This window comes from Melitaea cinxia, chromosome 6, assembly GCF_905220565.1.
Source record: "Melitaea cinxia chromosome 6, ilMelCinx1.1, whole genome shotgun sequence".
NCBI lineage: Eukaryota > Metazoa > Arthropoda > Insecta > Lepidoptera > Nymphalidae > Melitaea > Melitaea cinxia.
In genome coordinates this window covers 5,666,590-5,688,394 of record NC_059399.1, presented here as the reverse complement: position 1 = coordinate 5,688,394, position 21,805 = coordinate 5,666,590, and the positions used below count along the sequence as shown (strand labels likewise).

General features: G+C 31.1%; 1 protein-coding gene across 1 annotated transcript; it reads left to right on the top strand.

Moving 5' to 3' along the window:
* Window positions 1–157: 157 nt before the first annotated feature.
* Window positions 158–16,990, top strand: LOC123654239. Its single transcript, XM_045590156.1, has 9 exons — window positions 158–309; window positions 7,929–8,036; window positions 8,120–9,033; window positions 9,124–9,248; window positions 9,335–9,442; window positions 10,010–10,161; window positions 13,211–13,342; window positions 13,890–13,974; window positions 16,650–16,990. Exons 1-9 carry the CDS (start codon window positions 250–252, stop codon window positions 16,757–16,759), a joined length of 1,794 nt encoding a protein of 597 aa, XP_045446112.1. The 5' UTR covers window positions 158–249; the 3' UTR covers window positions 16,760–16,990.
* The last annotated feature ends 4,815 nt before the right edge of the window (window positions 16,991–21,805 follow it).

The following is a 21,805-nucleotide window of genomic DNA, read 5'->3' as shown; positions in this document are numbered from 1 at the left end:
TTGTAATTTTTTTCATTTAAAAATCCAGAACTTATATTTAATAAAAAAAGGAGGTTAACAAATATGACGTCAATGTTCGAGCTATTTTCAACCAATGCCTTTAATTGTTAGGCTGTCACGTGGTCCAAGTCAACCAATAGAAATCCAAACCATTCGTTGTGTACTTTTTCACATTATAGCAAAACAGAATACATAGTCTATGGAGTGAGTGGTGTTATATTTGTCAATTTCATGACGCCAAAAACGTAAATGTGTGAAATTCAGGATTATTCTATCGAGCATAAGGATATTTATTGCAATAAATATTCGGTAAGTGTAGTTGCGTTTGTAGAAGTTATTTTTTACATGATTTATATCATGATATGGCTAATAAGAAAGTAACAGACCCGTGTCCCGCTCTTTTTAATGTCATTCATTCATAAAACATCTTTCGTGTCATATAATTTATATAATGTTCTCATGAGAAAGTGTCGTCTGTATAGATTACTGTAAAGTATTTGTCTTTTCATTATGTGTCAAAGTGGCGGGAAATTGTCCCATTTTGTTACGTAGTCTTCCTTGTTAGAATCGTTACATGTTATAACTGTCATACAAAATTTTGTAAAATCTTATACTTTTTTTTTGAAATTTTTGGAAAAACAACGTACAATTTTAAGTAATATTTACTTTTATAATATAACATTCATAAAACACGAGGTGTATAAGAAATTGTAACGGATGAAATTGATACATGTTTTGTCTCTTTCGCGCGCATTCATCGACTTTACGTTAGATAAGGACAGCGTATTATTATTATTTATAGAGTTATTTTAGTAATTACTAATTTGTTTTGTTTGTTTTTTTCAATCCATTGCATTACAACAATAGTTTAAGTCAATTAATAATTCAGTAACAACTTTATTCATGTAGATAAATACTAAAACGGCGCCAATCTGCCGTCAATGAACTTAACGTAAGTTGTAAATACATTTGCGATATTATACACATACACACATAAATACTCGTGGTAAGTTTGCATAACTTAATGCATGTGTTCTGTATTATCTATACATCACATTTTACTTGTAATATAATTGATATATATATATTTTTAAATGGTCTTGACTCTGTCTACGCTACGAAGTAGTAATGCGGTTCCCACGGCCGGTTCCGAGCGAGAATTTCAAAACGTTTAACAATGAGTGCACCTCGTCTATGTAATTGTGTGTTACCGAACGAATGTGCTTGTGTGTGGCTTTTGCCACAGCGTAAATAGGACTGATTAAATTATTTACGAATAAATATAATTTTTTACTTAATATACCAAAATATTATTTCTATTACGATTAATTTTAAATATTACTTCCATCCAGTAGTATAAAAATGTATTCTTAGTAAAAATCATTAATTTCAATACATTTCGTTTACGTTTACATAATAATTATATTTGTGTTTTTGATTTAAAAAAAAAAACATTTCTGATATAAACAATCACAATATAATAAAGTTATTATTGATCGCTATCAATGTAATGTTGATAAAAAATTATAAAAATAAAATTAAACATCTAAACAAACTGATTAAGCTAGTCTGTAGGAAGTGCACTCTACGAAAAAAGGACTGGCTGCAACCTGTTGTAGTGTGTGTATATGTGAATGTAGTCGTTTTTGTATAGGGATACCAGACGCACACACCTGTAGTTATTCTGTCAGCCGTTACAGTCTCCCCTAATGTTAACGGTTAGAGTTCCGAGTGAGCGAAAACAAAAGGTTCCTTCCTATTTTATTAATTTTCTCTTAAATTTTACAATGCCTCCTTTTCTTGCTCGCTATGACCTGGAATTCTAATTTTTCCGTCATTTTAATTGATACTCAGCAAACCTTGTACTCACATAAAATTATTAATTATCTTACTTTATACATGTTATTAGAATGATAAATAATTTAATACATACCGTATATTAATGTTATAAAGTGCAAAAGTTTGTTTAAAGTCAGTAATTCTAGTTTAATCAATTGTTTAAAAAATCTACTTGTATAAGCCTATTTATCGGGAAATTTTATAAACATTAATCAATACATAGCATTTTTAGGAACAAACCAGAATACACAAACGCTGGAAAAATGATAGTAAAATTTACTTGCCGCTTGTGTCAAAATATCCATCATATTTTTAGGCTTAATAATTCTTTCTTAATGTTTCATCATCATCATCATTTCAGCCTATTGCAGTCCACTGCTGGACATAGGCCTCCACAAGATCGCGTCAAAAATACGTGAACTCATGTGTGTTGCCGATAGTCACCACGCTGGGCAGGCCAACCACCAACCCGGTGACCGCATGTTTAGGCTAAGAAATTACCCTACTAGCCAAATTTCTTATAGATAGGTTTCATTAATATACATTGCTATATTGAATCGATTAGTAACTTAGGCACGTAGTTTAATAGTTAGACTCTTTCCTGTTTATTTGAACGCGTTAATCTGTGAAGTGGTGTTTTTATTTGAAGAAAATTGAAGCTGTAAAACATGACGTATTTTTTATAGGTATTTGTTAGTATGTATCTACTTTTACGTGAGTATAGTTTTAAATAAAACGGTGTGGGTCGTCTAGTAGTTGTATAGTAATACAGTAATGAAATAATAATAATGTTTGTAAGTTTTACGCCGAGTTGCACGAAAAGAAATTAAAATTTAAGTAGTGATTAAACTAATTTAATCGCAAGATTTGTATGAAATTCTTGTGATTAAATTAGTTTAATCTCTACTTAAATTTTAATTTTGTTTTGTGCAACTCGGCGTTAATGTGTTAATCTCAGGATATAATTATGGTATTAATTGAAATTATTTGTGTATTAGTATGTGTATTGGGAAAGTTTATGGCTACAAATTATTGGACATCGTAATGATGTGATCAATCAATTTTTTTTAAAACCATTGGTATAAAAACGGGAGAAACCGCTAGGGTCAAACGATTATTATACTTTTTAGAGTTAGGGTTCCGTACCTCAAAGGGAAAAACGGAACCCTTATAGGATCACTCTGTTGTCCGTCTGTCTGTCAATTTTCTCAGGAACGAGTGAAGGTATTTAGCTGAAATTCATATCAATTGCTCAGGTCTACTGTCCCTTAGAACTGTGAAAAAATCAAACTTCTAAGCCAACGCAATCAAAAGTCACAGCCGTTTATGTTGCAAAATTCCGACACTCGTAAGGGAATCAAAACCTACAGGGTACTTCCCGTAAACTCAGAATCTTGAAATTCAGTACAAAGCAACGTCTTATAAGCACAGATAAAGGAAAAATTGCGAAAAGCATAATTTTTTTGTTACATCATATAATAAAAATATTTTTTATAATTTTTGTACGGAATCCTTGGTTCGCGAGTCTGACTTGCACTTGGTCGGTTGTTTTATTAAAACTTAAATTAACTAATAAAGTACGTTTTGGTTACTAGGCATATCTTTGTACATAAAAACCGATTTGAGTTCTTTTTAATAAAGCAAAAATATGAGTTTTCCATGCTCTTTAAAATCTTTTTAGGAATATCGAAAAAAGCTTTCATCAATACCTTATATAAGAAAACAATCATATTCATTATATGTTTAACAATTTCCTTAAAATATTTTTGCATTAAGAGTTTAATAAAAAATGTCTATAAATTTCCCATGAATGATGCGTACTACCTACTTATCACGTAAGGCCGAGTCAGTAAAACTTTACGCAGAGGGCGTCGACCTGGCAGGTGTCATCGTTATACAAATAACGAATAATTTGAGCGTTCAAAATAAAAGTAAACATATACAACTAGTTAAAATTAATTTGTGTAATTAATAAGCGTTCTTTCAAAGTTATTCTTGATCCTTACATTCAATTATTCTCAAGTTTGTATCTGCTTAAGTCGAGATATAACAAATTATATAAAAGTTTACGCAGGGAATATTTCAGTTTCCCTCCCTTTTGGCGGGGAAGTAGACGGAGGGGAGTGACTGCACAGTACATCCAATCAATACGGAACCCCACCTTTTGCCATCCAACACTGCGCGCGCAGGAAGAAAACTCGAACAGAATTATTTTCGCGCCAAGCAACTTTCTATCGGTTTTCAGTTACCTTATTTCTATTTACCTTGATTGAATGATCAAAACTCAACAATCGTCTAAAGTCTACACTGAAATATATTATTAGTCTTTTTGACTATCTTAAGGTATAAAATTACAATTACTTAAAGTTTAGAAAGATCTAAGTTTGATATGAAGGATTGTATTCTATCCGTTTGAAATAGGTACATGTTATTTTACACAGTAAGGTCGCATCTTGTTTATATGCATAATTTTTAAATTTTCATTATTTTATTAAGATTTATGAACAAACACTTAGGTGGTTTAGCATAAGGTGTATATACTGAAACCCTATATTCATGCTCAAGTTATTATTAAATATATAAATAACAACACCTAATAAACGTCTAACGCACTCAACGCTCCCACTATTATTTACTCCTGTGTTAGAGTCCTGCGACATTATGAGAGCCAATCGCAGGGTTGCTAGAGACTTTACAGATAGGTAAATATGTGGAAGCAGTAGACTACTTTTGTTAATATGTTTGTTTGCAATAAATTTTTAGCGGTAATGCTAACTTCCATCGTAGACATAAGGTAGGTAATTTGCACAAGCAGACTGCGACGAGTTCAAGGCGATCGAGCGCGGTCAGGTTCGAGGACACAAGGCGGCCCCTTACAGTGCCTCTATGGCCCCCCACTATCATTTTCACGAGCAATGCTGAAATAATGCCTTGAATTTGTTACATAAATGATTCCGGAAAACAAATAGAAAATTATACTTATAGGACCTACCCGATAAAAAGACCATACAAATGTTATAAATGTGAATGATTGGTTAAAATATTATGGGCTTGTGAATAAAAAAATACATAAATAAGTATGTTAAAAAATAAGCAGACTGATTTTGCTCTTCTCAACTACCTGCAACACATACATAACAACCCATTTGTAACGTAGGTATAAAATATATATGTTACACCTATACACAAAAGCTTTTGGTATCAATAAATGTGAGAAATGATCCAAATATTTTTTTTATATATTTAACGACCGAATATGCTAAAAATAAAAAAATCATCAAGATAAAAGGTAATATATATCCTGTTTATGGGAACAAGTTTCAATTAAAATAATGCGTAACTTAGTAAACGTTTCTATTACAATTTTATACACCTATTAGCGATGGAGAATCTACTTCAATTCTAAATTAAAATCTTAATATATTGTTATTACTTGTGCAAGTTATTTGATTATTCATAAAATTAAAGATTCAATTTAAATGTATGTACTCTCATCGTTTATCTTAGTACTTAAGAAACATTTCAAAAATATCTTTTAATAGTTCCTATTTCATATCGCACGTAAGCGAGATGAACTCTAAGTAATAAAGAGCGAGTTCATGGCCCTCTGCGGCATGGCTGTACTCCGGCACTCACAAGACGGATGTACAGACGTTTTCGGCCTGTGAAACATTTTAACATAAAAACAGAGAATGATAAAACGTTCATGACACGTGTTACGTACCTATTCATTCGGATTAAAAAGAAAAATGTTTTAAATACGTATACGAATACGTTTTAAATACCTATATGTTGAAGTCGTTACAGTATTATGTAGCAATATTATCCCTGCAAAAAATAACTAACTCGACAAAATGAATTATGTTCATTTAAACAAATAACAAAATAGTAAAAAATTATCATAAAATATACATTATATATTATTGTGTGATCGTATCTCATATGTGACACAGTCCTTTATTACAGTTTTATATTTTAAGATAAAATGTATATTTTGAATAATTGTTTTATCGTAAAATGCGTGCAGCCTGCCTAAACAAGCTCAAAGGGCGCGGTATGGTGGCTGCGATGTCATTAGGGGCCGATTCACCCTCTTTCGATCTCATATAGCTATCTCTGTCTGCCACCCCAACTTTTAAGTTTCTAGCGGATCCAGAGAATTATTTCACATATAATAAAAACAATAATTACCGAATCTCGTAACATAGAGTAGAATGTAGTGTTTGTTTGTATTTTTATCATTCAAAAAGTTTTACGATAAGGTTTAGTAAAAGGTAAACTATAAAAAAAAACGGTAAACTTTGTCTGTGATTGGCTAAAGATATGGTACTCACGTTTTCTCTTATCTGTCAGTGCACTCATTTCATTTCATTATTCAGAATAATATTTTGTATGTGTATGTTGTACAACATGATAAACAATCATGTTCTTTATATATAATAAATTGTAAGCTGTTTTAAAATGAGAAATAAATGTGATATTTGGTCAATATATTATCAGAACTTATTAATTACATAAGTAATTAATTCTAACTACCAATATAAGTTAAACTGCTACATATTTATTTTGTATTTAACTTTCCAACATATAAACACAAACTACCGTAATATAAAAGAATGCGTATTTAAATTAGTGTGGCATCATAATTATCAGTAATCTCCAATATATTTCTAATAAAATAATAAATACACATATTTTATTTAAATTAATCTAATCGTAGTGTAAATAATTTATAATACTGTACTAAAACATAAATAATAATAAATAAATAAAACGATTGAACATCGCTGTCGATATCTTGTCCTTCTTGTAACTTGCTAGTTTATGCCCTTCTTTTACTTTTATTTCATGATTGACCCTTACACCAAACAACCCCGACAAAAAATAAGCCATAAAATAATGACTACTTTGCCTTGACTACGAACGTGCATATATTTAATTATTAAGACAAAAATATTTTGTTATTCTTTGAAAGGGTTATTGTTCTTGTTATATAAATGATACAAAGTATATTATAATTTATATCTTAACAATTTAACTGAGGTCACAGCAGGAATTTCCTGCTCAAAATATGGAGCAGCCCGACTGGGGTAGTACCTCGACCTTACAGAAGATCACAGCAAAATAATACTGTTTTCAACCAGTATTATGTTCCTGTTGGTGATTTAGGTGACCAGAGCTCCTAGGGGGGATTGGGTCGGCAACGCGCTTGCGATGCTTTTGGTGTTGCAGGTCTATAGGCTACGGTAATCTCTTACCATCAGGTGAGCCGTACGCTTGTTTGCCGACCTAGTGATACATAAAAAAAAATATTATATAATATTACAAGTTTAAAATTAAAATTCTCCGAATAGTTATAAACGTTTAACAATTTCTGATCGGAAGATGAAAGTGAATTATTTTCTTATACATAGTTCAAAGAGACCACGTGATAACATAAGAAGACGTCTATTTATAGCATCGTTAAAGTTTCGACAAAAAAATATCGTCCCGAACGTAGAAGCCTTTCCGATGTAACATTCGGTGTTAAGGTTTTTTATACGTATACCTACTAGGTAGTGGCACGGCGTGTGATCCAGTCCGGTCCCTCGATAAATAATGAATAAATTGTTGGTGTAGGTCTTTGTTAAAATGCATTCTAATAATATACGTTATTCATATCGTGTGACAAAATAAATTCTTATATAATTTACGTACTTACGTAAGGTACCTCCATAGAACTTTATAAATCAAAATGTACGTATATAAATAGACATAATTAATTTAATGAACCTACGTTCAAATGATATTAATTGGGTATACCAGATACGTCCTTGTAATGAACCCGTTTGAGACAACATTATAAATATAGTCTCTCTCTTTCCCTGCTACGGCAACGCATACCAAAAGACAAAAACAGGTTTCACTACAGAGTAGTAGAACTCATTCCTGTCTTCCTTTCGTCACGAAAAAATGCTTGCTATTTATGAAATAAAATGGCGCGAAAGTTTTCTTGCCGTTGTATTACCTATGTATGCAGAAAATATTTTTATGAATAGAACTATAAAAATATTTTCATATTGATTAATCGTGTGTATTTTAATTTATAGGCGTGCTTAGACATGGATTTGTATATAACCGATTCACTCCAGGACATGCTGGATATGGACATTAAAAATGAAATAGCAACAGACCTAAGCAGCATAACCGATTTTTCGGTCAGTATCGGAAAGTTTATATTAATAAAATGTACATTAGTAGTATGAAACGGATTGTATTTAATAATTAAATAAATTTTCAGGATTCGCTGGGATTGAATTTTTCAGAAATGCCTCCATTACTAGACATGGATACAGACAACTCTGTAACATGGCTCAACAACTCCTCTTCAAGCTTTGTACATAATCTTGATTTATACGGTTCCGAAGCAAACGCTGTTATGGTTAATCCAAATTCAGTTATGCCATCTACGTTTGCGGAAACACCAATTAAAAGCGTTGTAAAGGAAGAGGCTTCCAACCTATTGCTAACATCTGCTGCTAATAATGACCTAAATAATAGTACTTCGTTATCGAGTCCCAAAGAAGAAAAAAGTCACTTAACATTCTCTCCAAATGCCATAAAAGTTTCGAAAGTACAGGAGCCCGATGAACCGCCTCCTAAAAAGCTAGAAGAAGCGACACAAATGGTTATTTACTTAAGAAAACAAGATAAAACCGTAGTAAAAGATTTATTAAAAGATTTAGACTTAGATACAAATAAAACCAAAATAGGTACGATACCAACAATAACTCCTACAGTTCGAATAAAAACAAGTCAGTCTGAAATATTGAAAGTAAACAATAAGAATTGTTCAATTTTAAATAGTAGTCAAAAAATAACACAATCGTTAGGAACTAAAACTATAATATCCGGTAATATACACATACTGGATGCTCAACAATCTAGGACAATTTTAGCTAATGGTCACAAAAATCAAGCGACAATATTAATTGATAATTCATCATTAAATAATAGTAGACAAATAATAAAAACAGCTGTCAGCGGTGCGTTCACCGTGGACACGAGCCAAGCTAAATATGTAAATAACACTAGCAAAACAGTAGCGGGAGAATTTCCAAAGCCGGCCTATTCGTATTCATGTTTAATTGCAATGGCGCTAAAGAATTCCAGAACGGGAAGTTTACCAGTGTCAGAAATTTATAATTTTATGTGGTGAGCATATATATTTTTTTCTTAATGGTTAAAAAATCGTTTTCTCTATTCATCGCTTCAACTTATGCAACGCGTTTGTTTTGTTTTTAGTCAACATTTTCCTTACTTCAAAACAGCACCGAATGGGTGGAAGAACTCCGTCCGACATAATCTTAGTCTCAATAAGTGTTTTGAAAAGATAGAGAAACCTTCGACAAATGGAAGTCAAAGAAAAGGTAAGAATGACGACTAGATGATTAAAATGTATTTGTCTTATTTGTTACTAAGGAACCGAATTAAAAGACAAATGTTACTATTATAGGATGCTTATGGGCCATGAATCCTTCAAAAGTGGGAAAAATGGACGAAGAAGTTCAAAAATGGTCAAGAAAAGATCCACAAGCTATTAAGAAAGCTATGATATATCCAGGTAAGTAACAATTAGTAAGATATAACTTATCAAACATTTTTTAAAGATTATTGAGATGATTATATGTGAATGAAATTTGTACCCGTTTTTTTCATAAACCATAAAATATAAAATAAATCTAATGATTGAATAAACAAGTGAACAACAGTTATAAATGATTTTATAACTGTTACAGCATTTTAACATTTTATGAGCAGACTATGAGATGTACTTTCCACATATTTAAGAATGGTACTTTTACAACGTGAATCATGCTATGTATACTAATAACACTCGAAAAACTTAAAAAGATATATTTTTATTGATCAGAGCTTAATCCACTATGCTGCTCTACTGCCGGTTGGTGGATATATTTCCTACTAATATAACAACCGAGGTCGATAGCTTAACATACTCTCCGAGTTATGGTGGCGAGACCAATAAACACAGACCTCAAGACCGAAAACAAATATTCGCACACATACAAACATCCATCCTGAGCGGGAATCGACAATCCGCAAACACGGGTATTTAGGGACCTGGACGCAATAATAATGTAATTAAAAAATAATTAAATGAATATTGCAGAGAGCCTAGAAGCATTGGAGCGCGGCGAGATGAAGTACAGCGGCTTCGGGAGCGACAATGACGTTGACGATGACGCTGACGCTGACGCGGACCTCGACGACTTCGACGTCGACACCGACGGCAAGGACGACGAGGAAACCGTGGTCGAGCAGGTAACTGACTCCTTTTTATATACAACTAGGTCGGCAAAAAAGCGCACGGCTCGCCTGATGGTAAGCGATTACCGTGGCTTTTAGCCTGCAATACCAGAAGCATCGCAAGCACTTCACGGACCCAACACTCCCCAGGAGCTGTGGCTAACTTACTCGCCACAAGAACATAACATTACTTGAGAACAGTGTTATTAAGCTGTGACCTTCTGTAAGGTCATGGTACTTTCCCAGACGGACTGTCAGATTTTGAGCAACCTGCTGTGCCCTACCTCAGTGATAGTGATGATGACGAGTTAGCGCAACGGTCACAACACTACTTATAGCTTTTGCGCTAGCCCATGTTTGTGTTTTTACTTATGTATTGTATATGTTTCCGGACTCTCGACTCGGGAGTAAATCCTAGTGGGGGTCGTTGAGTGCGTGGCGTTTAAAATAAACATTTGCCGTAAAGTTACAAATGTTTAATTGTTATTTTACATAGTATTAAAAAATTCCGCAATCTGTTTTCTATTTTATAAAACATAAATCAATAATCATTCTTCTTCACACATCGCGTAACAATAATTTTTTAACCATAAATACCATATAAAATTAATTAAAATCCTTCAATATTAACTCAATCTATACTGATATAGTAAAGCTAAAAAATTAAAAATTAAACAACCAAAAAAGCAAACGTAGTAAAAATAGAGGTATTACTAAGTTATATGTGGTATTTCAGTTTTGTAATTAATAGTTGTTTATAAAACCGGTATTCGTTTATTATATTTAATTTTACTTTAATTTGTATAATAAATAAAGTCGTCAATTTCAAATTCTTAATATATATATATTTAATTTGTATCACCTTTACTACTTACTTTAGTATTTTCTACATTGGTAATTATAAATAATTATTTAAATTTCTACAAACATTATAACAATTGATAGTAACATTTAGAAAGAATAATAATTTCGTTCATATTTACATAGCAAAAAATAAACAATAGACCTGTTTTCGCTTTTCTTAAGTTGTGTGAGATAAGTAGTTGACATTGAGCAGTATACTTATTGGAATATTATTTGTACAAAACTAAAAAAAAATTAGATTGATTTTAATTTTTAAGATAATTTTAATTATTAAATTCGATTGATTTTTGCTGGCATACTTAAGTTTTCATTCTTAAATCACAATAACAATATTTAATTGATCTGACTTAAGTTGTACAATCCATATAGATTTATTGGTCTATTTTACGATATGTATTTGGTTAGAGTATTTAAAAGTAACAAACAAATATGGTATACAGTCACCAAACAAATGTAACATTGCTAAAATATTCAAAAACATCTTTCGTTCTCGAGTCGGTATAAAATGGACTTTTATTCTAAGTGAGTGACCTCTTGAATGCTAATAATATCGTGTTATTCAATGATACGATAGCAAACCTTCAATGTCAAGGCGTAATGTCATCGACGTTAATGCTTTTTTTTTCCTTAAGTTCCTCGAAAGTAGAATAATATTTTCTGATTTGTTATTAAATCTATACATACAATAAAATGGTAGAAACGTCAAAACTGTACGTTGATTTTTTTTTAAAAAAAGAATACTTGGGGTGTGATCTACAATCGATACCTAAGCCAAAAATATAGTTTTTAGAATTTTTGTCTATCTGTATGTAATGTCCCGGACATAAACTCAAAAAGTACCGCATGGATTTACTTCAAATTTGGCACGAATATTATTAAGAAGTCGGGTCAACATACAGGCTACATATTATGCTATCACCTACCGGGAACGAGTAGTGAACCTTTATTTCCTCAACCCATTCTGTAACAACGTGTAATCTAACGACGCATATTTGAATTTTGTTGTTATTATTATTATTTTTTTTTTATATTGCGCATATTTGAATGTTGTTGTTATTATGTTAATAACCATGCTATATAAGCTAGCTTCACACTATAAAAATCACGCAATATAAGTAACTAAGCCGATAAACATAATTAAATGAATATAAGTAGACAAGACAATTTTAAAGCGGCGCCATCTATGAGATTTTTATGTAGATATGAAATGTAAAGAAGAAACGGGTAAATGAATGTTATTTTAAAAGGTATAATAATCGTAGGTATTTTTGGTGCTGTATAGCGTTCACGCAGACGACGTCGCGGGCAGCAGCTAGTAGATTCATAATATTTAATGTCGATTTACTATATTTACAATAAAATATACTTATATTACTTTTTAATTAAATTAAAATTTTAATAGATCCTATGTATGTTTGTGAGTTAAACAAAATAGGTATTTGTATTTATCAATACGACACTTTTACGACTACGATTTGTTTATACTCTTCTATGATAGATAAACAATTATTTTTATTTTGTGTCACTTGACACAAAACCGTCTTTGCAGTTGCCGAATTTGTTAATTGTTCAATATTCCGAATATTATAAAGACCCCAGGTAGGAACGAAGTTCCTTCGGATAGTATAGAAGCAACACAATTTGGAGAAAAAATGTTGAATTTTATATATATTTTCTAGTTCTTGATTTTTTTTTAATTTTGTTGATTGGTTTTTAATTACGTACATAAAAGTATTTAGGAAATTTAGTATTTTAGAAAATAACAAATACCGTAAAATAAAACAAATCAAACAAAATAATAATAATAATAAAACTTTTCCTGGAAGAATATTCCACAAATATTCATATCTTCATCACACAATCTTCTTCGCGCATACATAAAAATTTAAACTCGCGTTGTGTCCCAAAACATATATCTGGGCGACCATACGCACTACGTGTGACTTGTATGACGCGTATACTGAAACCGTTATTTCATAAGCTATTTTATCAGAGATACAATTGCTGTATGGACTTGACTCACGCAACCAGGAAGCAAAAAGAATTGATAGAGGGTGCTGTCCCAGCTACACGCTTATCCACAGCCTGAGATAGCGTTCCTAGATTAGCGTTAAAATTTATATATTCTAACACGCTGTCTAAAAAATTTACAATACAGCAACATGTGTGACGAGTCTGATGTTAGTTTGGCGTGTTGCAGGAGGTGTCTGACAATGAGCTGGAGGTGGAGGAGGTGGAGGGCACGGGCATGGTGGGCGGCACCTACCGCTTACTAGCCGCTGGACCTTCTCTCGCTTCCTATGTCGACGCGGATGATGGCAGCGACGTCGAGGTAAGCCTAGCCACTATATTTTATACAAACTATGTGTATACTGGGTTGTAAACGGTTACCATAGCCTAGTGGTCCGAGGAGGCACCCATAGTGTTCCGCAAAAGCGATGTAAAGGCAGTCTCGCTAGACTATAACTAAGTACTCCAGCTCTTGCCACTATAGCAATTTGTTGTCCGTGGTAAAAATACATTTAGACAACTGATCCCTCATTACTAAAAGGTCCTCAAAAAAACCTCTGCCATAGCCTCTGTACGCCTGCAACGCCAGAAGCATCACAAGATCGTTACCGACCCTCCCCAAAAGCTCTGGCTTCTGTACTCACCGCAAGAACACAACTTACTAAGACAACACACTACAACTACTTAAGAGCAGTGTTATTTGGCTGTGATTTTCTATTAGGTTGAGGTACCACGCCAGTCGGGCTCCTCCAGATTTCAGATAGTATATAATCTGCTGTACCGTTACCACAATCATGTCCCGCCGAAATTCTTAAAACTTGTACTATAACTAGACTTGTATCTTCATGTGCTATAATTATTGTTGACAGGTATTGGATCAGTCGTATGAAGAAATAGATATTGATGTAACAAAACCTGTCAAACTAGACTTATCTGTTTCAGAAAACTATACAAGTAAGTATTTTGTTTTAGCTAATTTCAGTTCTTTAATTAGAATTTTGTCGTAGGTACATTTTATTTAATATATTCTATTTTTTGGAATAGTCCTAAATAGTAAACAAAAATGGCGTACTTCCGACCACAGACAATAGAGTAATATTGTAAGTATAGTAAAGTGACACAAAGAGCAAATGAATGAACAATATTAATAAGCCATAGATGAATATAAAATTCATTTTATTTTCAAATAAAATGAATTTTATATTCGTATAACGCTAACATATCGCTAAAATTATTTCAAAACCTAATAATATATTGAATATTTTTGCTAAGAATTGTACAGGTTACAGAATTACGAAAAAAAAAAATAATATTAATCGAGCATCGAGCATAAAAGGCAACGATCCACTTTGTATGGGGGTTTCGGCCCCGAGTGGACAGTCACTGAAAATAATAATTATATATCAAGTTAGTAATACTAACAAGAAGGAATTAGAAAAATGATATAGTTTTGTGTCCAGGTATTTCATTTTTTGTTTTTTTGTGGATAATTACAAAAAGGTTTCTGAAAAAAAAAATCATTGTTTTGTTATTTTTGTTTTACTATGTTATCTAAAAACTAGGCAGGTAGATTTATAAAATCTTGAAACCTTTTCCAGCCCAAAAACCAAATAATTGTCATGACATGGGCACAACAACCTACTGTCCGTCGACCAACCATGCAATTGCAATAATATTTTTTTTATGGCTTCCCTGCCTGACCTTTATTGTTTACATATAAAATAAATACAAAATATATTTTCCTACTTATGAATATGCCTACTGTTTATTTTACGTCGCAGTAGTGATGAATTCTCGGTTGACGGAAAACCTTTCAGTAGGTTGCTATATCACTATGAAAGTATGAAAGCAATATATATGGAAGTCAAATGAATGTATGACGCGTCTGTAGTTTAGGGTTGCCATAATAAATGATATTTTCAATAAACAACTAAATCGATTAAATCGATAATCGAATTTAATATAATTAATTGCTTGCTTTTTATTTAGTCAATAACAATGTTTCTAAAATAGTTTATTTTTCACCAAAGTTAAATGTTTTTTACTAAAGACACTTTTATAGACTTTTTTATTATTAATTCGATTTAACAATGCTTTTAATCGATTTTAACAAATAATTGATTTAAAAATATTTTGAAATCGATTGTTCGTTAATAATAATTGTTTGTTTAAGACTGGCAACGTGGTATAATCAAATCATCAACCGAAAATAAACTAGAAGTATGTAATTAATGAATTAAAATACTTATTAAATAAACTTTTTATCAGTTTATATTGATACAAATGAAAATCACGTATAATCATGATTTAATATATGAAAATTTTTGGTATATTTGTTTTTTTTTTTGTATGAATTCTGTTCACGCTGGGCCGAAAATGGACAGTCCCCTTTATATTTCGTTTATGTGAAATGGTCGGTAAAAAAGACGCCAAAAATAAAATTTACAACAAAATAGGGCCGCCTGTGTCTAAAAAACAGTCGACCCTATTAATATTATTGTCACATTATTTGTATTTACTATGAATAAAAAACCTGGCGCCAGCGGCACACTCTCTCTAACATCTACAAAAAAGGACTAATAACATTGTACTTCACGAAGCTCTCACTGGGTAATCCTAAGTCTCATCCTAAAGTCTCAAAATTTTTTCCTGTAAACTACAGTAATCGTTTATGCCGTTGCTATGTGGTATACATTAATATTATATGGGATAGCGTTAAAAATGTTCAGGATGAAATTGTAATTCAGAAATATTCATAATATAAAATAAAACCTTTACAATGAACACTTTACCATAAATGATTGACATTTGCAATATTTTGTAAGCATTTTTTGCGCTCAACATAAAAAAATAATAAAAAAAAAACAATTAATAACAAAATACGAATTAATAACAAATCGCTTTACAGTAATATTATTTAACAAGTTATAATTCGTGAAAATTTAAAATATAGTTAAAGAACATGGCCTATTTTATCGCTCATGCTGTTCATTCACTTATACTCATTCACCTCTAAAAATATACTGACCACATCCCTATTTGCCTTTTAAAAAAAGATATTGAAATGTCATATTCGAAAATATTAGTTATCTATACTCTCGCAATTCGTATTTTAGTAGTTTTTATGTGTTTAAAATGATAAATTGATATTTGTTTTTTAGTGAAATAAATAGTAAATGGACTTTTACAAATGTCCTTAAGCGAATGTGTTGTAAAAGTGAGTGATAAATGCGTAAAAAACGTGAATTACGATTGACAGCGGCTTGTTTACCAAATAGGACTCTTCCAAAAAAACGGAATATACCTACTTTATTCGTGTTTCAACAACTTTTTTACTAGGAGCTCCGGGAGATGAACTATAGGAAAATGAAAAAATTATAGTTTTTATAAATAAAAAATATGAAAATATAGTTATAAGTTATACTCGTAAAATTTAAAATTGTTTTTAGGAAAAAATCTTGCAAAATCGGTTTTTTGGGCCTCTTAACTGTGTGTCACCCCTTAAATAACGCATAAAAGCAATGTCACAAAGCTAGTCAGTTTACTGCGCACGAAACTTTAAATATACGCATAGAAAATACAAGAGAAAAAGTATGTTTATATTAAAGTTTATGTTTCTTATATTTCAGTACATACAGCGAAAAGGGCGAAAACCAGCTTCATATACCAACCTGTCACAACTCAATCGCATACGAGCAGAAGAAAAACTCCACTCGTCAACAGAGTAGCCCTTGTTTAAAGAAAACGACCGTACGAACATAGTCCAATATTAACTTTCGACGTTCTTAGTCAAAGTCTTCACCGGTGACGCTGTAAAGGCCAGAAGGCAACAGTAAGAAACATTTACAAAAAAAAATCTTGGTCCAAGAATTTACGTATTGGTCAAAAAATCAGCACGACGTGAATTAAACGAAGATCATCCCAGTGAAAGTTCCAATGTTATCATAAAACGAAGTAAATATAAGTGTAATGCTAGTGTAGTAGTTGCGTGTGTCGTATGTGACAGTTCAGTGATAGTCTGTACCAGATACGTGTATTTACGTTTTACGAAAATGGAACACTTGTTACATATCGTACACTGTAAATTTTTTAATTATTAAGACAAAATAAATCACGGCAGTATTAACTGCCTTGTTTGTAATCATTTTGTTTATATCTCGAAATCAGTAAATAGAGTAAAGTAAGCTTATAAATAAGTGGTTTCTTAACCATACACTATCAGTACAAAACGCGTTTTGCTACCCTGGTAATCAGTTTTCTTTTGAAATTAAAATGTGATATTGTATTAAAACATTTTAAATATACCAAAACTATTACTACAGTAGCAAAAATTATAGCGGGTATATTAATAAAGCTCCCACCGCTTGTACATATTTATTTTTATTGTATGCATTTTATTTGTTGACACTGGCAGCTTGATCTTGTTTCTCGAAAAATATTTCTGAGCTACTCCGTTTTACATTCATTCTTTTAAATATACTCACTCTTTATTTTAAAAGCGCGAGTACATTTGACAAGTTATGAATATACAATAATAGTATTTGACATGAAATTATCAAAGAAAACAGGGATTTGATTGATAAAAATTAAAATAATGCTTGTAATTTAATGATTATGTTACTGTTAATCTATAATCAATTTTGTGTTCTATTCATAATAGGCTTTTCAGCCTTTTTTCATAATTTTCGCGTTCTGATTGTTATCTCTTATTTGTTTATCCTATATTTTATCATATTTAATAAATATTTGTAGTTATTCTGTTACAAAATACACCATTGACATAGGAAACACTATAAATTGTGAAAACTTTGCTGGTCAATGTATATGTTGATGTGTTTGTCTCCAAATATAAATTAAAAAAAAAAAAAAAAAAAAAAAAAACTGGTATTTTCGTAGTAGATTCGACCACGACTTTTTTTTTCTTGCTTCAAGCTTCTTAATTTCTTCCAAGTCTATATTTTCTTAATTACTGTATATATATATATATTCTAAATTACAGTATTAGTTTTATACTATTATTTGATACAATGTGGGAAAATGTTAGAGATATTTTGTTTTTAATTATGTCAATTTGCATTGGTAGATAAAACTTATAATGACACATATACATATTAATATATAATAACAATATATGATATAAGATTAAATTTGAATATGTTTTCCTTGTACAGTCAACTGTTGATAATTCAAACCTCTATGTTTCGAATTAATTGTCGAATGATTGGCAAATCTCTTATAAAATATGGTTTTTGATACATTCCGTAATTTGAAAAGATAATAGTCCATAAATAACAAAAATAATCGCAATATTTCAAAATTGTTTCACCTAAACACTCGCTCGATATATAAACATCTTTAAAATACATTTAAATGATTATGTTAGGCGATGCAATTTGGACTTTTGGAGTTCAATAATCAATATATATTTGCTAAACATTTTTTTTAAATATTATATTGGATATTTGCTAATCGTGTTCGTGAGACATTGTACGATTCAAAATATACTACTTACATTAATAATTTTTGCATTTTAAACATTTTAACCTCTCAACATTCCGAACTATTAGTACATATTATAAAGATATCTTCGAATTATCGAAAGTAGACTGTAACGAACAAAGTAATATATAACAAACCAAAACAAATTTCCTCAAAAATTGTGGTATAGGTATATTTAATTGTTACATTTTAGTATTTTGATAAACTTAATTAAATTAAGTATAATTTCTGTTTGTTTGTGAGTTCGGAATTATATTGTATACTTAACAATTACGAATGCAATTTACTTGACTTTTATTTTATCGAATGGCGACTTCTCTATGTGTACGTGTAGGAAAACGATGAGATAAAGTTGTAGTAGATATGGTTGTGACTTGATTTGGCTTAGAAAGATACGTTGGAAGTAGAAAGCAAATGAAGTAACAGGAATTTTGTTTCCTAACTAGTTTTATTAAATAATTATATACCTATTATATCTATAAAGTTGACAATCAATGTAGATTTGTTCTACGTCGACAGTTATGTCACATTGTCAACATTTACCTACTAAAACGTTTGTGGTGCAATAAAATGATATTGGTGTTTTAGCTAAAACTGTATTTGGCAAAGGATAAACTGTCAACTGATTATAAATCTGCACTATAAGATCTCTATAAAAATAAATATGAGGTTAACAGACACATGTTTACGTCCTTTAAGTATTTGCAATAATTTTATTGCATCTGCATCTTTGTAAGTACGATTTGCCACCAATATGTACCTTAAAATCCAGTGACGAATTTTTAAGGAATTTAGTGTAGCAATCTCTAAAAATTAAAGTTCATTTAGATTAGTTGAAAACTGTGATATGAGATTTGCTATTTAATCACATAAATTACGAGTTGATATCGTTGACTATGGGACCTGTGGACCATTTTATGTCCAAGGATAATAATATGAGCAATAAATACATAAAAATATTAAATGTCAAGAATGTGGGTCTCTTATTTTAATATGCATTTTGATCCCATATGGTGGACGTAATTGTGTGTCGTACCTAGGAACAGTCAGCAATTGGTCTAGATTGCTAGAAAAGTGTGGCGGTCAATGAATAAGAATAAAAGTATTTGGGGCCTGTTTGAGGTAGTAGTACGAAAATGCCACTGGGCTTGTAGTACGAGTGAATTGTAGGGTTGAGTGTAGATTGAATTAATATAGACATATGTAACTTTCAAGTGCTACTAGATTTAGCACACGATTGTAACTTTCACACGATATAGGAATTTATTAATCAACGTCGGTTAAGATTGTTAGATATTATAGCGTGCAATTGTGTAAATATTTTCCTCTCTTAGGTTCTAAACAGAAATCTTGCTTATAATTTACGAATGCTTTAAATACGAAATTAGTTCAAAGATGTCATTTTTAATAGTTATTGATCTTTATACATTTTTGCAATAAATAAAAATTGTTACAATTAATGGCCATAATGATCACAATAGTCGAATAGTTGTAATTGCTATGTATCATAAACCAAGAAATGTATTTTTCCACTGCCAGTATTTCAACATCCATATTAATCTAAGACTTACTATATAAGGGTAGCGGTAGTTTAGGTTATTAGCATTAGATTAAGTCAGCTAAGTTGAATGATTTTTAATAATTTTTTGGTAATAAAAATGAATTGAGTATGTGTGATTTTTTTCTTTTTCCGTTGACTATTTTATAATCTTTTTTTTTTTACAAAGAAATAATAATATCAAACTAACTAAACCTTGATAAAACAACAATAAAAATGTTCACTAAAATATAGTCATGCAGCCGGTAGTAACGAAACGGCCAAGCCACATATTTTGACTAAGGTGTAGAGTTTGTGAAGTTAGGGCTTGTAGAGTTAGGGCGTATAGAGTTAGAAGCTTGGCTCTACATGAGATTTGATAACTTTTTGACAGTGCGAGCCATATGATCTCGTCTTGGCAACATTTTACATAAAAATGTTTTTGGTGGGATTTCACTTCTTTTTGTAAGTTGCTTGTGACAATATTAAAGCCGCATTTTACCTCCGACACATTTTATACCATAAATATCATCCAATCTTCACCATATTCGGTTTAAGCACGCTGTTTTTGATTTTATGTTGAACTGATTTGCAAACGGTAATCTCCGCCAAAACTTAAATACCAAAATTACAAAATGTAAATTTACGACATAAACTAATAACCGATTTTTATTTTTTATGTATTTTATTATTATTATTAACAACAAGGAGTCCCTATATCAATTTTCAGACCTCTAGCATCAAATTTGCGGAAGTCTCATACAAACTTCCATCCCCTAGTTTAAGGGGTTGGGGGGTAAAAGTTCCAAGTTTTAGAATTTTACTACTTTACTAGCTTACATACCAAATTTCAGCTTTCTGGGACTTCAGGAAGTACTCTAAGAATTTTGATGATCATCAGTGAGTGACGAAATCGGGGTTTTTAGATATCAATAAAATCTAAAGTATAAGATCTATGCAATTGAAACTTTATATGTTTAATAAGTCCACTATTGACATCATATCCCCAGAATTTTGTTTATCTGGTGTAATCCAAACGCAAGTTATGAGGGTTCAAAAAAACGACGAAGCGCTTCGAGAAGAAAAGATAGGTAGTGCTTTTAGTTTGTTTTTTTTTTGGCTCGTCTTGGCGGGGGCACTATCGTGCCCCCAGAATAGAGAATGATAATAGGTTAAAAAGTGGTTTACTAGCGATACGCTCGACTTCGCACGGTAGTAAACAAGTAAAAATGTTAAGGTTTCTTAACCTTTGATATCTTCTATAAAGTAGATATTCACTAATGAGACAGTCATAAGCTTCATTATATAAAAAAGTACTGTCGCAATTATTGGGATTAATATTGTAATAAAGCAATGTAAACAACATAAATATGCATAGTGTGAAATATTCGACAAAAAGTAAAATATTTATTTTTTATCAACCGACTTTTAAAAAAGGAGGAGGTTCATAATTCGACTGTATTTTTTTATGTATGTTATTTCAGAGCTTTTTATTGGGTAGGAAGACCGATTTTGATGTTTCTTTTTTTAATCAAAAGCTAATACTTGTCATGTGGTCTCATTTAAATAATATAATCGAGTCATAATGAGTACCTACTTTTTGAGTAATCTTGGTGCGAGGGAGTGCCTGTGCTCATGTTAACATTGGCTCTGCTATATAATTGTTTTTTTTTTTTAAATATAAAAGTTTGTTAATTTAAATGAAAAAAGACAAATGCGTGAAATAAGCCGAGAATTAACCAGACAAAT

Bases quoted from the DNA above. Each gene is read 5' to 3' on its own strand.
- LOC123654239 (XM_045590156.1), top strand. From the start codon at position 250: ATGTGTGAAATTCAGGATTATTCTATCGAGCATAAGGATATTTATTGC. The intron at 9,249-9,334 runs GTAAGAATGACG...TTACTATTATAG, and splicing joins AAATGGAAGTCAAAGAAAAG to GATGCTTATGGGCCATGAAT. The intron at 10,162-13,210 runs GTAACTGACTCC...GGCGTGTTGCAG, and splicing joins AGGAAACCGTGGTCGAGCAG to GAGGTGTCTGACAATGAGCT.